Source organism: Sparus aurata, chromosome 9 (assembly GCF_900880675.1).
Source record: "Sparus aurata chromosome 9, fSpaAur1.1, whole genome shotgun sequence".
Taxonomy (NCBI): Eukaryota; Metazoa; Chordata; class Actinopteri; order Spariformes; family Sparidae; genus Sparus; species Sparus aurata.
This window is the reverse complement of record NC_044195.1, coordinates 19,801,831-19,816,763: the sequence shown is the minus strand read 5'-3', so window position 1 is coordinate 19,816,763 and position 14,933 is coordinate 19,801,831. Positions and strand designations below refer to the sequence as shown.

The following is a 14,933-nucleotide window of genomic DNA, read 5'->3' as shown; positions in this document are numbered from 1 at the left end:
AAATTTAAGCATAAAAATTACTCTTAACAGTTGGTTCAGTGTGAAAATACGAAAATACCTTTTTTGGCCCAAATCTTCACTGAAGCCACCAAGCTGAAACTGTTAGCGCAGTCCATATGAAGTTGGTTCATGGTTGGTTCTCAACCGTGCATTGAGTGTGTAAATAACATCTTTTCAAATCAAATTGAGATCTCCAGGCTTCTGGAGACTCGGATTACGTACTCTGTTGTGTGGAGTCATCCTGTGATTTTTGGGGGGTTGTTCGTCTACGTTTTAAAACAAGTCCCCATCTACTTCAGTTGTAAAGAGGAATGCTGCTTTTGCTGTGAAGCTTCAGAAATGTTTTCCGAACGGCGTAACTTAACCCAACTTCCCATAAGCATGAGGGTGAGTAGATAATGACTGGATTTAATTTTAATTGGATGATCGTTTCCTTTAAGGAGAAGCTAGCCTCTCTGGTGTTTTTACGTCAAAAACAAAGAACAGTTCTGACTCTTTATTCATTTTGATCTACATGGACAGCACATAACGCACATCAGAAAACTTAACAAACATACTTTGTGTATTATAGAGTATTTTGCCTCATAAAGCATAATGGATCTCCTTTAAGTACTCAATACGAGTACATGCAAAGTCATTGAAAACAATTTGGAGTTATCAGCTTGATTATCCGCTATAATTAATCGTTTTATATAACACATAATAACATTAATTTCCTATTATCAGGCTGATTTAATGCGGGACCCTGACATGGATACAATGAATAATAAAGCAAGATGTTAATATTTATAACCAACACTTTGTACTTGCGAAGGTTCGTGTACTACATTTCACTAGTTCAGCAATTCGCTGACCAGTCATCTTTCTGTTTCAAAGCTATCGGCACCACTGATGCACCGTGTGTAAATGATTGGCTGTCCATGCAAATCACACAGGGAACAGTTCAGCCAGAGGCGATTTCACTGCTGTGTATTTGTAGTATGTTGTACATAAGATATACTTTATTTAACTGATATTCAAATCAGTACAGTTTTTATCTTCTGTGTCACTCCTCATCTGTGAAGTCAAAGCTTGTATATTTAGTCGGACCTTCCCCCGTTGTTGCAATTACATCACGCATGTACAACCCCGTGCTGTGGGCAGTCGATTGACCAGTGTGTTTGTGATTGATTTCTTGCATCACAGCGTGTGGAAGTATTCTGTTACACTATTGCATTCAGATCGGGCAAAAAGCTCTCAGTGGTGGGGCAGTGCTGCCTGTAGTGCATTCATATTTTATACTGCATAGGTCTGCCTAACACATCATACCAGTCAGGCCTATTAGCAGGATGAATCTTCTCCTCCTGCCGCTCTGTCTCAGGCTCCGAGGGGGGAAAGTGGTCTCTTTTCATTTTGAGGGATGGAGGGAGAGGAGCAAGAATCTCACCTGGAATTGATCATTGTCACGTCACATCTTAATTTTATCTACAGAAGAGCGGATAATTAGATCTAATTTTACCAGAGCTGGCAGGAATTTATGTGCATGACAGCCATCTTGAGGCCTCATTATAGCCTGCCACTTCCTGAGATGATGATCTCTGGCTACAGAACAGAACCACACCCACCTTCCTCTCCTCTCCCCTCCTCTCCTCTCGTCTCCTCTCGTCTCCTTGAAAGTTATTTTTCATGGACGACATGACTCATCTTCTCAAGAAGCCGTCCAACTCTAATCAACTGCTTTTTCCCCTCAGGGGCTTCTCATGTTGGAGGCTAGCTGTTCATTCTGAAGGTGCAGGATGAAAAGATGGCACAGCTGCTTGTACCACCAGGTCCAGACAGCTTCCGCCCATTTAGCCGTGAGTCCCTCAGCGCCATCAAGAAACGCATCGCTGAGGAGAAGAGCAAGAAGCCCAAGGGAGAGAAGAAAAAACGCAATGACGAGAATAGGGCCAAACCCAGCCGTGACCTGGAGGCGGGCACACCAGTCCCTCTTCTGTATGGGGATGTTCCTAAATCACTGGTGTCGACACCGCTGGAGGACCTGGATCCATACTACCACAATCAGACAGTAGGTTGTTTGAGACATCATGAAAAACATCTATGCCAGCAGGACTGGGTGGTAACATTACAACAAATAAGTCACTATAAATTGTGAAATAAGATCATAGTTACATTGTTGAGGATTACATCTTCAAAACATAGATTCTTTTTTAAATGATGAAACTTCTTTTCATGATAACCGGTGCTCCATTAAAGGGGCAAACATCAATTTTATTCTAAAGTAGATGTAAGACAAAGTATACTAACACAGTTCCTTTTTTAAAAAACCCTAAAATTGACGATACAGTTACCTTGTGACCTTGTAAGTTTTGTTTAAGACATTAAAAAAATGAACTTGCATTATCAACAATTGTTGACCATGTCAAGGCTGTCCATGTGTCTTCTGAGATAGCCACTGAAGTTAGCATGCTAACCAGCTAGCCCCTCGACCCGTTTTGTTTCATAATACTTTGTAACCCATAGTTTCAGGTGGGAGATGTAGGCGTGTGGCCAGGTCACTACTTAGTCTAATAAGTAAACAAAACAAACTCACAAAGTGTCAATGAAATAAATATCTTTACACATTCTAAAGGAGACATATTAAACTTGTGATTTTGGGTTACTACTGGAAAAGGTTTACATGATTTAATTCTCAAAAAACGCTCTGTTTCAGATCCTGTCTTCTTTAGAATTCAACACTTTTCAGATTTGGTCACATTTTTTGTCTTCCAGTAGATTACTAGATTACACGACTACATCTGAAAGTAATAGGCAGGTATTATTAGTGGTTTCTCAAAGAGACTGGAGGAGAGTTGACCTGAAATGTGGAATCTCTCATCCGGCAGCGTGTTGTCATCTTGCCAGAGGCTTTGACAAAAAATTGTGATTAGATATGATACAAAAGATGTATGCTATATCTCGTTGGGCTAAACTACTTTTTGATTAGTAGATTAAGTAACACCGATATAGCATGATTTATTATTTTAAAACTAGAATGAGATATTGCAAGTCAGCCACACGGAAATTAAAGTAATGTGTATATGTCCTGTTTTCTGTTAGACTTTCATAGTAGTAAACAAAGGAAATGTCATCTATCGCTTCAACGCCGCTCCTGCCTTGTACCTCCTGAGCTCCTTCAACCTAGTCAGAAGAATATCAATTAAGATTTTGGTACACTCATATCCTTTCAACGAGATACTCATCTGATATGCATGAATCATGTTTATGAGCCGCTAAATCTATGATTACTTTGCTGTGTACATGAAGGGTGAATTATTTACATTGCTACCGTGCTTCAGACATGATAAAGTAAAAACAAACAAGTGTCTTTTCCTTGACAACTGCCCGCACATTGTTCAGCCTGCTGATCATGTGCACTATCCTCGCCAACTGTGTACTTATGACACAGAGTGCACAGAGTGACCCACCCATGTGGTCCAAGAATCTAGAGTGAGTTTCTCATGAACTGCACACAGAATCGCATGCTTAGTGAAAATTCACTTAGTGTAACGACTTTGTTTTTTGTTTCCAACAGGTACACATTTACTGCAATCTATACGTTTGAATCCCTTGTTAAAATTTTAGCTCGAGGGTTCTGCATAGGGAAGTTCACATTTCTGAGAGATCCCTGGAACTGGCTGGATTTCTCTGTCATTGTCCTGGCGTGAGTACTCGCCACGTGTTCTGTAAATTACATAAACATTACAGCAAGTGTTGCACCTTTTCCCCGAAGCCTCCTCAGTATGGAGTAGGCTTCAATATGTGCTATGTGAATTGTTTTTCTCATTCATTATTCTTGAATAATTCCAAATTTCTCTGCAGGTATGTAACAGAGTTTGTACCTAACCTAGGCAACCTTTCAGTTCTTCGCACATTCAGAGTGCTGAGGGCTTTGAAAGCTATTTCAGTTATCCCAGGTAAGAAGCAGGAGCTTGTGCACGTTAGTTACTCTCTTGCACGATTTTCTCCTGCTACACCTAAACCTCCCCTCCTTCAATCGCCTCCCCTCATGCAACTGTCGTGACATGTATGCACAATTCTGAAAGTGGTCTTGGGCATGACCAGGTGAGTTGTAATGGGTGTCTACCCAGGTCTTCAACAGATCAGTTTCTGGATACAGCTGTTAGACTGTAACGCACAGTGTTGGCACGGAGATCAGGACGATTAAGCAGATACTCTATGAGATCTGTGCCATTTGCTCATGTCTTTTTTTTTAAATCTGCTCCTTGCGTTTCTTGCAGCGATGCTTCTGATTACTGAGACTATTCCTTGACTGCCTTGACTGTGCTCCTCTTTGCTTTTGGTTAATGAGGCAAAATGTTAATCTCATCTATGGTGAGGGTGTGTCACATATTGTTGTATGTGCGCCATCCCTGACATGCATGATGCTATTGTTCTGTGTTAACTTCTTCCGTCTGATTACCGTAAAAGACCTCAATGTTGTAAAAAACCCAGTGACACAATGTTATCAAAATGGGGTGGATAAAGAAGCTTCTTATAATTCAAGTGTTTGCTATAAAAACCTCTGAAAGATCTTTATCTCATAGCTTAGATGTTTTTGGAAATTGTGGAATTACTGAAACACTGGAAAAATCTGATAAACTGCCTTTAAAGGGTAACCCCGCAACTTTAACACATTAAAGTGTGTTTACGGGTCTTGGGGAATGATACGACCTCATATGTGAAACATTTTTTATAAAAAGATAAAAAAGAGAGAGAGAGAAAGCTGCGTGTAATCTGATAAATAGCATGGAGTGATGTTACTCAGTGGCTAAGTTGCATTGTGGGTAATGTAGGATCTAGTTTTGAAAAGCAGTCCACTGGTCCAGCATTTTACTCCATATTGCAGTTTAAAAAGAAATTATCAGGATCAATACAGCATAACCAGTTGCATAACTATTGCTTTTTTTTGCTGAGTATTCTGCTTTCTTTTTAAAACCTGGTGTTTACAATACCCACAATGCACTGTAGCCACTGAGTGAAATCACCAGAGACAGTTCATGAGATTACATGCAGCTTCCTCGGGAGCCACAAAAGGCTTCATACAACTTTTTTCAGACAGACAGTAGTACTCTCAAAGACCTGTAAACACACTTTAATGTGACACATTAATGGAGTGATAACACTTGAGGCAAGTCAGCGTTAGGAGAGAAGACTACAAGTCTGAAATTTGAAGTTTTACCAGAACCCATCTCTGCCTGAGTTTAGATGATTGAGCATAACACCCCAGAATCTCAGTGAATGCTTGATAGTATCGATAAAAAGTACCCTTTTAAAGCCCGTGCTCACTGGCAGCACTTTGTATTATTTGCACTTGTTTGCTGTTAATGTTGAAAACGTTTTTTTAATTGACTGCTTATTAAGTGGCACTGTATCTGGCAGGACTGAAAACCATCGTTGGCGCTCTGTTCCAGTCGGTGAAGAAGCTTGCCGATGTGATGATCCTCACCGTCTTCTGCTTGAGCGTCTTCGCCCTCATAGGATTGCAACTGTTCATGGGCCAGCTGAAGCATAAGTGTATGCTGATTCCAGCAAATGCGACAAATATAAGTAATGTCAACTGGACCAAAGTTGCAGAAAATGAAAGTGAGTATTTAATTTTCCTCATTTCTAGTTTGAGTAGGACGCAACAAAAATGCATAAAAACAGACCTTGGTAAGGATATTACTCATTCTTAACATTGTTTAGATTTTACCTTTAGCACATTAGTAGGTGCATATCTACAATCAAATGGAATCAAATACAAAAAGCCAGCAACATACACCACCCACTGTACATGGGCTTTTTATTGTTTCGTTTTTGTTGGACTTGATTTAGAGATCAGAATTTAGTTTCTATCATGGGCTTGTTTGCCACCACTGCTGACAACCACAGTCCTCAGTATTTAATGATTTTCCATCTTTCCTCATCAGGTAATTTCTACTACCTCCCAGACAAACGGGATCCCTTGCTTTGTGGAAACGGCAGTGGAGCTGGGTAAGTTAATTCCAGCTACCAGGAGACTTGGTACAATATAGAATTAATGTACTCCTTGATTCTGCATTAACGTCACCGTAACACCTGAATAGGCAGCAGTATGATTCCTTCTGAACTTTTCTAGGACTCTCTGTTTGTTGCAGGGCGTGTCCAGAGGGCTACAGCTGCCAGAAAGGAGGAGATAACCCAGACTTTGGTTATACCAGCTTTGACTCATTTGGTTGGGCCTTCCTCTCTCTGTTTAGACTGATGACACAGGATTACTGGGAAAACCTTTACCAGCAGGTAGGCAGTGGATTATCAAAGACTATATGATCCTTTTCTGGCCATATAATACATTTAAACAATTATTTTGATCAAGCTGCAAGAATATCAGTCACTAAATGCTTTACATAGTAGTAGTAGCACACCAATCATTTAACTTTTTTTGCAAGACAAAGTAAGACTGAGTGCTGTCCTATCTCAAACCTTGTATTTTATTTTAAGAAATCCAGATTAGAACTGTTCACTCAGTTATTCAATTGGCACTCATCTTTTCATGCCTGTTTCCGTGTTAAGAATCTATACAAGACTGTCTGTAGGCTATCCATGACCGTCTCAATTCACTTCACTGGCTAGCTTGCAATAATGGCCAAGAAAAGACGGACACTCAGTTTTAGCATCAATTACTCAATTGTTCTGTATATGGAGGAGAAGCTATAAACCCACTGATATATGGTCTGGGAAATTTGAAGCTAATAGGCTAACATTTATGCTAGCTTCTCCAACAGGCTAATATGGGTAGCTCTAAGCTTCGCAACAGGCTAACGTCAGTGCTAGCTGCTCCAGCTGGCTAACATCAGTGTTAGCTTCTCCAAGAGGCTAACATTATTGTTAACTTCTCCAACAGGCTATTTTTAGCTTCACGAAGAGGCTAACATTTGTCTTTAGCTGGTCCAACAGGCTGACATAAGTGTCTTCTCCAGTATGCTAACTTGGTGTTAGTTTCTCCAACAGGCTAAAATCAGTGGTAGCTTCTGCAAAAAGCTAACATCCATGTTAGCTTCTCCAACAGGCTGCCATCAATATTAGTTTCTCCAAAAGGCTAACTGCAGTGTTAGCTTCTCTAACTGGCTAACTGTAGTGTTAGCTTCTCCAACAATTACAATTTGAGTAGCCTTGTAATCATAACGTGGCTGTTACTGTGAATTCAGGACAGAAAATCTTAAACATCATCTAAAGCTGAGATAAAATAGTTTTTTGGACTTAAGAAGTTTCTAAGTTATGAGGCCTGACTAAGGCTTGGGCTTGAAACTAGGAAGAGCGTGGATCCATGGCAGGGAGGCGGAGCTGACAGGACGAGGGGCTCGATAGAGGGGTTTGAACCAGAGCAGACGGTACTGCAGGGGAAACAGGAGACAGGGGAGGGGGTGGACAAGGGCATCAACTGATGATATGATGTGAGTAAAACTGCTCAAAGCATGAACTGACTGGTGCAAAAGGCTACGATCTGGCAGAGTGGGAGTAGTAGCAGGGCTAAGTATCAATGGATATGTTGATCATAGAGATGAGGTGCAGCTTGTGCGGCTCTGCTCTGACTCCAGCACACCTGTTTCCACTTACACAATCACTCGGGGAGTGGCAGCAGGTCAAGGAGGCAGGGGATCGTGACAACAATGCTGCTACTAAACGTGTTCAAACAAACCTCTGAATGAAGTGCAGGTGCATCTTGGTCAGAGGGAAAAAAGATGAGTCCCTCCGTGACCTAGGCAAACACAACTTCAACGGCCCTAAAGCCAAATGGGTGTCTGTTGACTGGGCCTGCATGTCGTAAAGCAAACAGTAATTTAACAAAGGTCCCATGTGGAAATCTTTTCTGTACCCTGTGTAGTTAGGTTGCATTTCCTGTTTTGGGACTATCAACCAGCTCAATATGTCAACATCTCTTGGTCATGATACCGAACAGATATAATAAATCTCTCTGTTATGTTTTTGTGTTTTTCTTCTACCTGACCATACCCAAAGCCAAAATTGACAATCCTTAAATAAAAGTCAGCAGGCTTGGTAACAGTGACTGTACAATCATCACAACTGTACTGGATGAATATGACAGTAGAGTTGACAATATGGTGTGGAAATCTACACAGCAAACTCGTCACAAAACAGTTACCAAGTGATTTACCGAAGAAATAACTATGAGTAATATAAATATGCTAACTTCTTTTGTTTTTCCTTCCAGACATTGCGGGCCTCGGGGAAGTACTACATGCTCTTCTTTGTGCTGGTGATTTTCCTCGGTTCCTTCTACCTCATCAACCTGATCCTGGCTGTAGTGGCTATGGCCTACGAGGAGCAGTGCCAGGTCACCATAAAGGAGGCGAAGGAGAAGGAGGAGGAGTTTCAGGCCATTATGGAGCAGCTGAAACGGCAACAAGAGGAAGCCCAGGTATATTAAAGAGCAGTCCAAGATCCCGATGTCGTATCATCGCTCGACAGGTTTCGACTGAATAACATAAAGTCGGGATGCGTTTTGTTTTCAGGGCTAGGAATTAGATTGTGGTTATGAAATAGGGTTCAGGGGGTAAAGGTTGCTTCCTAGTAAATTAATTAACTTTCAGCTAAATAACAGATAAGTGATTATGAGTCTGCATTACGATGTTTACATGGAACAAACATCGAACCACAGCGTCACCTTGTAGTTGTGACTTCATTACCTTACAGAAGTCCTGATCACTCGTTCAAGGACACAGTTTCTGAGTGTGTGCATTTCTCTGCGGGTGTCACGGTTTTCATAGATTTACGGCAGTCGTTAAACGGAAGCTAAACTCCTCCAGTTGATGAACTCACTGAACAAAATAAGAATCACAAAAGATTTCGTACAAGTGTTTTATCCCTTTCTCTCGCCTCTTTTCCAGGCATTAGCAACAGCAGCTGCTGCAGAGGGCGGGGAGGCCGGCAAAAAAGTCACCGGCACAGAGAGCTCCTCTGAAGCCTCCAAGCTTAGCTCCAAAAGTGCCAAAGAGAGACGCAACAGGCGAAAGAAAAGAAAGGAGGAGGAGGGCAAAGGGGCTGACGAGCAGCTTCCTAATTCCGAGTCACAGGACAGTATGAAGAAAGGTCGCTGCCGCTTCTCTGTGGACGAAAACCAGCTCACCTACGACATGAAATGCTCGTCCGCACATCAGGTTCAGTACGATCTGTCAGTATGATTTGTCTGTGAAAACAATGATTTTCTGCTACCTCTGTATCCTCAAGTGTTTCCCTGATTTCAGCTTATTATATCTCAACTCTAAAGCCCCCTTTCTACTGGCTTTAAAAATTATGTTTTTTTTTGCTTTATTATTGACATCATCATCATCATAATCAGCAACACCATCTTCTTCTATTTCTTCTTTGCCTTCATCAACTTCTTATAATCTTGTCATTGTCGATCATCACCAAGATGCATTTTTTATTTTACACATTCGATTCTTCCAGTGTTTGTCATGCTTACCACCACTTCCCTCATCATCATCATCATCATCATCTCGACCATCATATCTCTATCTTATTCTTCTTCATCATCACCATGATCATCATCTTACCACTCTCAGTCATCATCAACACATGTATTTAATTTTGCACTTTCCCTACAGTGCTCACCAATATCCTCATGAGCATCATCATCATCATCATCATTCTTGCAGTATTTTCTCGACTTTACCACAGAAGCCGCCTCTGTTTCAGTTTTTAAATATTACGATTGTTGTCATCACCGTTCCTTCCTCTTTACGATCGGCATGTATCCACTGAAGAGTATCTTTCTCTCCTAGTCCTTTCTGAGTTTTCGTGGACCCCTGTTCTCATCCAGAAGGAATAGCAGGACCAGCCTGTACAGTTTACGGAGACAAACACCAGACGGGGGCTCAGAAAATGAGTTTGCAGACGACGAGAACAGCATTTTTGAGGACAACCTGAGTCGCAGGGGCTCTTTGTTTCTCCCCAGGAGAGATCGACGCAGTAGCAGTATGAGCCAGTGCAGCTACTTGTCGCATCTCTTACATCCACCCAATGGGATCAAGCACAGCTCTGTAGACTGCAACGGGGTTGTTTCCCTGGTTGGTGGGAATTCACTCCTGTCGTCACCTGGAGGGCTCCTTCTGCCTAAAGTGATGGTAGATATGGCCTCCACCGGCGATAATGTAAGAAAGGGTTGTCTGGCTCAGATGGCCTATTTCATTTGCCTATAGATGACAGCCCATAGCGCTATTTATTTCGATTTTTGTCTTCTTCTTCTTTTGTCCTTTCCTGTTTGATTCACACTGTGGGTTGTACTATGTACCTTCAATTGAAGTTAAGGGTCCAGTGTGTAGAATTTGGTGGCATCCAGCGGTGAGGTTACAGTATTCAGATTTCCTCTAAATATTCGAAATCCTACACACTGGACATTTTCAAAAGGCCATACCAGTGGTGTTTTTCAAATGTCAACCAATCAACTATACATATTCATCATTATAGCAATTTTATTGCAATTTTTCCAGAGCATGTTTTTGGTTAAATGGCAGCTGTATGATTTTATTCATTTCAGCTGGGAATGCATTTTTGTGAACACATTTATGATTTTGTTTTAAGTCAAAGTGATATTCATACTTTGTGATGATTTTCCTGTCAAGCTGGCTAATGGTTACTGTGTTCACCGTCTTCATTTCGCATTTTGTTCAAATTAAATTTGGAAAAGCATCAGACCCGGGTGCTATTATTACAAAGCACCTATTTCCGTATTGGTGTAGAGAAAGGCAACTTTATAAAATGCAGTTCCTTTTTTGCTTGTTATTCTGATTTACCTCTGCCAATTTGCACTGTGGTATAAAATACTGACACTGTTTGTCATGTTTGTAGTAACTCTATATCTATAGTTACATTTAAGTTATTTTCACAGTTCCCTTGTTAACAATTGTTTCTATCTACAGGCTGACACCACTGACACAGACTGCAAACTGGCCGATGGAGGTACAAACCATGAGTATATGGACTTCCTCGAGGGCCCAGACACCAGACAGAGGGCTCTTAGTATAGCAAGTGTCATAACCAGCACAGTGGAGGGTAGGTGATGGACATCATGGCTTGAGTACCCTATCTTTAGTACTGAAAAGATAAATGCTACTTTCAGATAATTGTTTTGTCTGTTTCTTTGTTTTGCCATCCCTTGCGTGCATCAGAGCTTGAAGAGTCGAGACAGAAGTGTCCTCCTTTCTGGTACGATTTTGCCGACGCCGTCCTCATCTGGGAATGTTGTCCGCAATGGCTGAAGTTCAAGGTGCTAGTTAGGCTAATCGTGATGGATCCATTTGCAGACTTAACCATCACCATTTGCATCGTGCTCAACACAATGTTTATGGCCATGGAACATCATCCAATGTCTCCCGGATTTGGCTTAGTGCTGTCCGTGGGCAATGTGGTGAGTGGACAGTAGAGTGAAAAGTACTGACAAGGTTTTTTGCAAGTCAAGTTTGTAACAGTCAATATATCTATTTTTTAAAGGTATTCACCGTCATCTTTACAGCTGAAATGGTCTTCAAGATCATTGCTTTGGACCCATACTATTACTTTCAGAAGGGGTGGAATATTTTTGATGCAATCATTGTCAGTTTAAGCTTGTTGGAGTTTTGTATGTCAAATTCTGGGAGCATGTCCGTTCTGAGATCATTCAGATTGGTAAGTTATGTGTCATAGTCAATACATTCGAGTGCATTGTGAGTGCCAAAACATGTGAAACGACTATTTTTTCTTTGTCTTTTTACAGCTGAGAGTATTCAAGTTGGCTAAATCGTGGCCTACTCTCAACACACTGATCAAAATAATTGGTAATTCCGTGGGGGCTTTGGGAAACCTGACGCTGGTGCTGGCCATCATCGTGTTCATCTTTGCTGTGGTCGGCATGCAGCTGTTTGGAAAAAACTACACAGAAAAAGTGCATAAAATCTCTGAAGACTGCAAACCCCGTTGGCACATGAAGGACTTCTTCCATTCATTCCTCATTGTGTTCAGAGTGCTTTGTGGAGAGTGGATAGAGACCATGTGGGACTGTATGGAGGTGGCTGACATGTCCATGTGCATCATTGTCTACATGATGGTCATGGTTATTGGAAACCTTGTGGTACATTATTATCTTATGGTCAATTATGAGTCCAGCCTATCTAAGTTAGACATGTTGTCATCATAACGTACACTAGCTAAATGCTTATGTAATCTTAAATGAAGTCATGTCATTATCTGATAGGTGCTGAACCTTTTCCTGGCCCTGCTGCTGAGCTCATTCAGTGCCGACAACCTGGCAGCGACAGAAGATGACAGCGACACCAACAATCTGCAGATCGCCATTGCTCGGATTCACAGAGGTATTGCCTCCGCCAAGTCCATGCTCCGAAGCAGCTTCAGCTGTGCCTGTCTCAAGTGTGTGAAGAAAGGGAAGGGTGAGGACAAATCACTGGAGGAGCTTCACAAACCTTTAGGGCCAAATGGTGTCCCCAACCATACCATCAAAGATTTTTCTCGAAACGGCAATGGGGATGTGACCGGAGTGGACAAAAGCGGAGACAAGTACATCGTCAGCAGCAAGAGTGACGACTCCATAATGTCTTTCATCAACAATCCTAGTCTGACTATCACCGTTCCTATTGCTGTGGGAGAGTCTGACTTTGAAAACCTCAACACGGAGGACTTCAGCAGTGCCTCATCTGATGTAGCATGCCATGTGGTAAGGACGCTCATGTGGATCTGTCCAATTGGTCTGTTTGGATGAAATCAACGAGTCTAATCAGTTTTTTCAAAATCAGACGAATGATTCGGTGTGTCATGATTCCAGCATCTAACCAAAGCCATGATACAAAAGTCTAAGGTCCAACCCCCACCCCCCCAACTAAGAAAACAAAATTAGAATGGCACTCAGTAGAGTGTATACCTTCACCACGGCCCAACAATCTCATTTAATTAAATCAAGCCTAATTGTACTCACTCAGAGATACTAACTACTAGGGATGTAACGGTATGAAAATTTCACACCGCGGTAATAGTGACCAAAATTATCACGGTTATCGGTATACCGCGGTATTTTTAAAAATGTCTTCAAAATGTTGAAAAAACACTGATAAATTGAAATAATTTCATCAAGATTTATATTTAAATATATGTATTATATATTAAAATAGTCCAAATCCAAAACCTTAACAAAACACTGCAAAATCAACATTAAATAATTATAAAAGAATGTATCAAAACTGTGCAAAATAGGTCATTGGCTTTTTGTGATGAGGACACATAAGCAGCCTGATTTTGAAACGTGTCCTTTAATGTCTGCGTTACAGAGGAAGAATGAGTTGTAGTGGCAGCAGCACTCGATTGGCCAGCAGAACCTCTCTGTGAAAAAAATGAATAGAAAATGTCATTATTAATTATTACTGTCACTGTTACTTAATACTAAGGGTGCAACCAACAGATCACAAAACTCACAATTTAGATCATATCACTTTTGTGAGGAACAGGTTGCATAATTTTTTAGATCAAAACAAAAAGGATTATTGTTTTTAAAATTAAATATGAATACTCTATTTTGGCTCTTATTTCTATCTAGACACAGGTTATATTCATCATTTTATATTATACTTTATATATAGTCTATTCTACAAATAATCCACAAGTGTTATATATTTCTGATATTACTAATATATATTGACTGTCTGTCTCTCTGTCTGCCTGCTCGTCTGTTGTCAGTGGACTCGGTCAGTCTGATTGGTCAGATGGTTGCTGAGCCACGGGTAGACGCTGCTCCAGTGAACGGAGCTGAGATGAAAGTCAGTCATCTCAATCAGTTTCTGTTCACTAACTCAGTCCACCCAGTACGTGTTTGTGTCAAATCCTCCTCACTGCAGCTCTGCATCAATGTTTGGGGAATTATTAGGTCGACTTTAAAAAGTGAAATCTACTATTAATAAGCGGTTCAAATAACGTGCCACATCACGGATTAACTTTGTTCCGTTATACCACTATCTGCTCAGTTTGCATTAGTGACAGCAGCAAATTAGACAGAGAAAACTCGACATGCACATACATCATGCACACAAGCTTGAGGTTAATTTACCTTGCATTCGCTGAACAGTTGAGGGTGATGGTCGTAAAGTGAAAGTACGTAAATTGGATGCGTTGCCGTCCCTCGCAGCAACTTTGTTCTCGCAGCTCTGCAGATAGGGCTGCCATCCTCGACCAGCTGTCCTGAGCATTCTTATAACAACCACAATAAGCCCAGACTTCAGATTTGGTTCTCTTTGAAGGTGGAAAAATGCCGTGAGGACCGCTACTATCACGTCCTCCCTCCGCCATGTCTTCACATACATACATACTACATAACAAGCGCATGTTGCACTTTGCACGCATGCGCCGCGAGTTTTCCACACCGTGGTTACCGACCGCGGCGGTTACCATGGTAATTAAAACTTAAACGGTAACCTTCACCCAGTGGCGGTCTTAGGCATCTGGGGGCCCGTTTCAATACTACATATGAGGCCCTATCCCATAAAACATTTAATTACCAATATGTTTTCGCCCATGTCTCTGATGCAATGAAAACTGAAAGGATGCAGTTGCCTAAACTCATCATGCCTCCCAAGGACGCGTTTTTCATATTTATGTGCATTTTAAGACACGAACAGGTATCGTATTACAATCCAAAACTATAACACCTATAACAATCATGAACTTGAAAATTGGCAACAAAAGTAGCCTAGTAAGCGCAAAATGCTCCGCATTATTTTAGCACCACGGACAGCGTGCAGGAAAAGAACAGACAGGCTACAGACAGACTCGTCCTTTACAGAAATCCGCCCTTTCTGTTTTTCAGTGCTGAGAATGCTCTAATTATGTCATCTCTGTCGAGTGATCTTGTGACGTCGTGCTCAATTGAGATTTGAGCGAGGGCTGACAGCCGC

General features: G+C 41.3%; 1 protein-coding gene and 1 long non-coding RNA gene across 3 annotated transcripts in view; one reads left to right on the top strand and one right to left on the bottom strand.

Annotated features, from left to right (window-relative positions):
* Positions 1 to 14,933, top strand: part of scn1laa (sodium channel, voltage-gated, type I-like, alpha) — a 36,646-nt gene that overhangs the window by 4,264 nt on the left and 17,449 nt on the right. Inside the window, exons 2-17 of one of the 2 annotated variants that reach the window (XM_030427808.1) lie at positions 1,731 to 2,047; positions 3,079 to 3,197; positions 3,370 to 3,468; positions 3,554 to 3,682; positions 3,841 to 3,935; positions 5,401 to 5,604; positions 5,931 to 5,994; positions 6,138 to 6,279; positions 8,213 to 8,419; positions 8,889 to 9,158; positions 9,786 to 10,154; positions 10,923 to 11,055; positions 11,172 to 11,410; positions 11,494 to 11,667; positions 11,756 to 12,109; positions 12,233 to 12,709. In XM_030427808.1, the coding sequence (XP_030283668.1) occupies positions 1,784 to 2,047; positions 3,079 to 3,197; positions 3,370 to 3,468; positions 3,554 to 3,682; positions 3,841 to 3,935; positions 5,401 to 5,604; positions 5,931 to 5,994; positions 6,138 to 6,279; positions 8,213 to 8,419; positions 8,889 to 9,158; positions 9,786 to 10,154; positions 10,923 to 11,055; positions 11,172 to 11,410; positions 11,494 to 11,667; positions 11,756 to 12,109; positions 12,233 to 12,709 (3,339 nt within the window). In that variant the 5' untranslated portion in view covers positions 1,731 to 1,783. The remainder of the gene's footprint in view (positions 1 to 1,730; positions 2,048 to 3,078; positions 3,198 to 3,369; positions 3,469 to 3,553; positions 3,683 to 3,840; positions 3,936 to 5,400; positions 5,605 to 5,930; positions 5,995 to 6,137; positions 6,280 to 8,212; positions 8,420 to 8,888; positions 9,159 to 9,785; positions 10,155 to 10,922; positions 11,056 to 11,171; positions 11,411 to 11,493; positions 11,668 to 11,755; positions 12,110 to 12,232; positions 12,710 to 14,933) is intronic. The other variant, XM_030427809.1, reaches the window with a different exon arrangement.
* LOC115587807 (uncharacterized) lies at positions 13,280 to 14,407 on the bottom strand. The gene is made up of 2 exons (XR_003985182.1): positions 14,090 to 14,407; positions 13,280 to 13,368 (listed from the first exon to the last, which is right to left on the bottom strand). It is a non-coding gene; the product is annotated as an uncharacterized LOC115587807 (long non-coding RNA).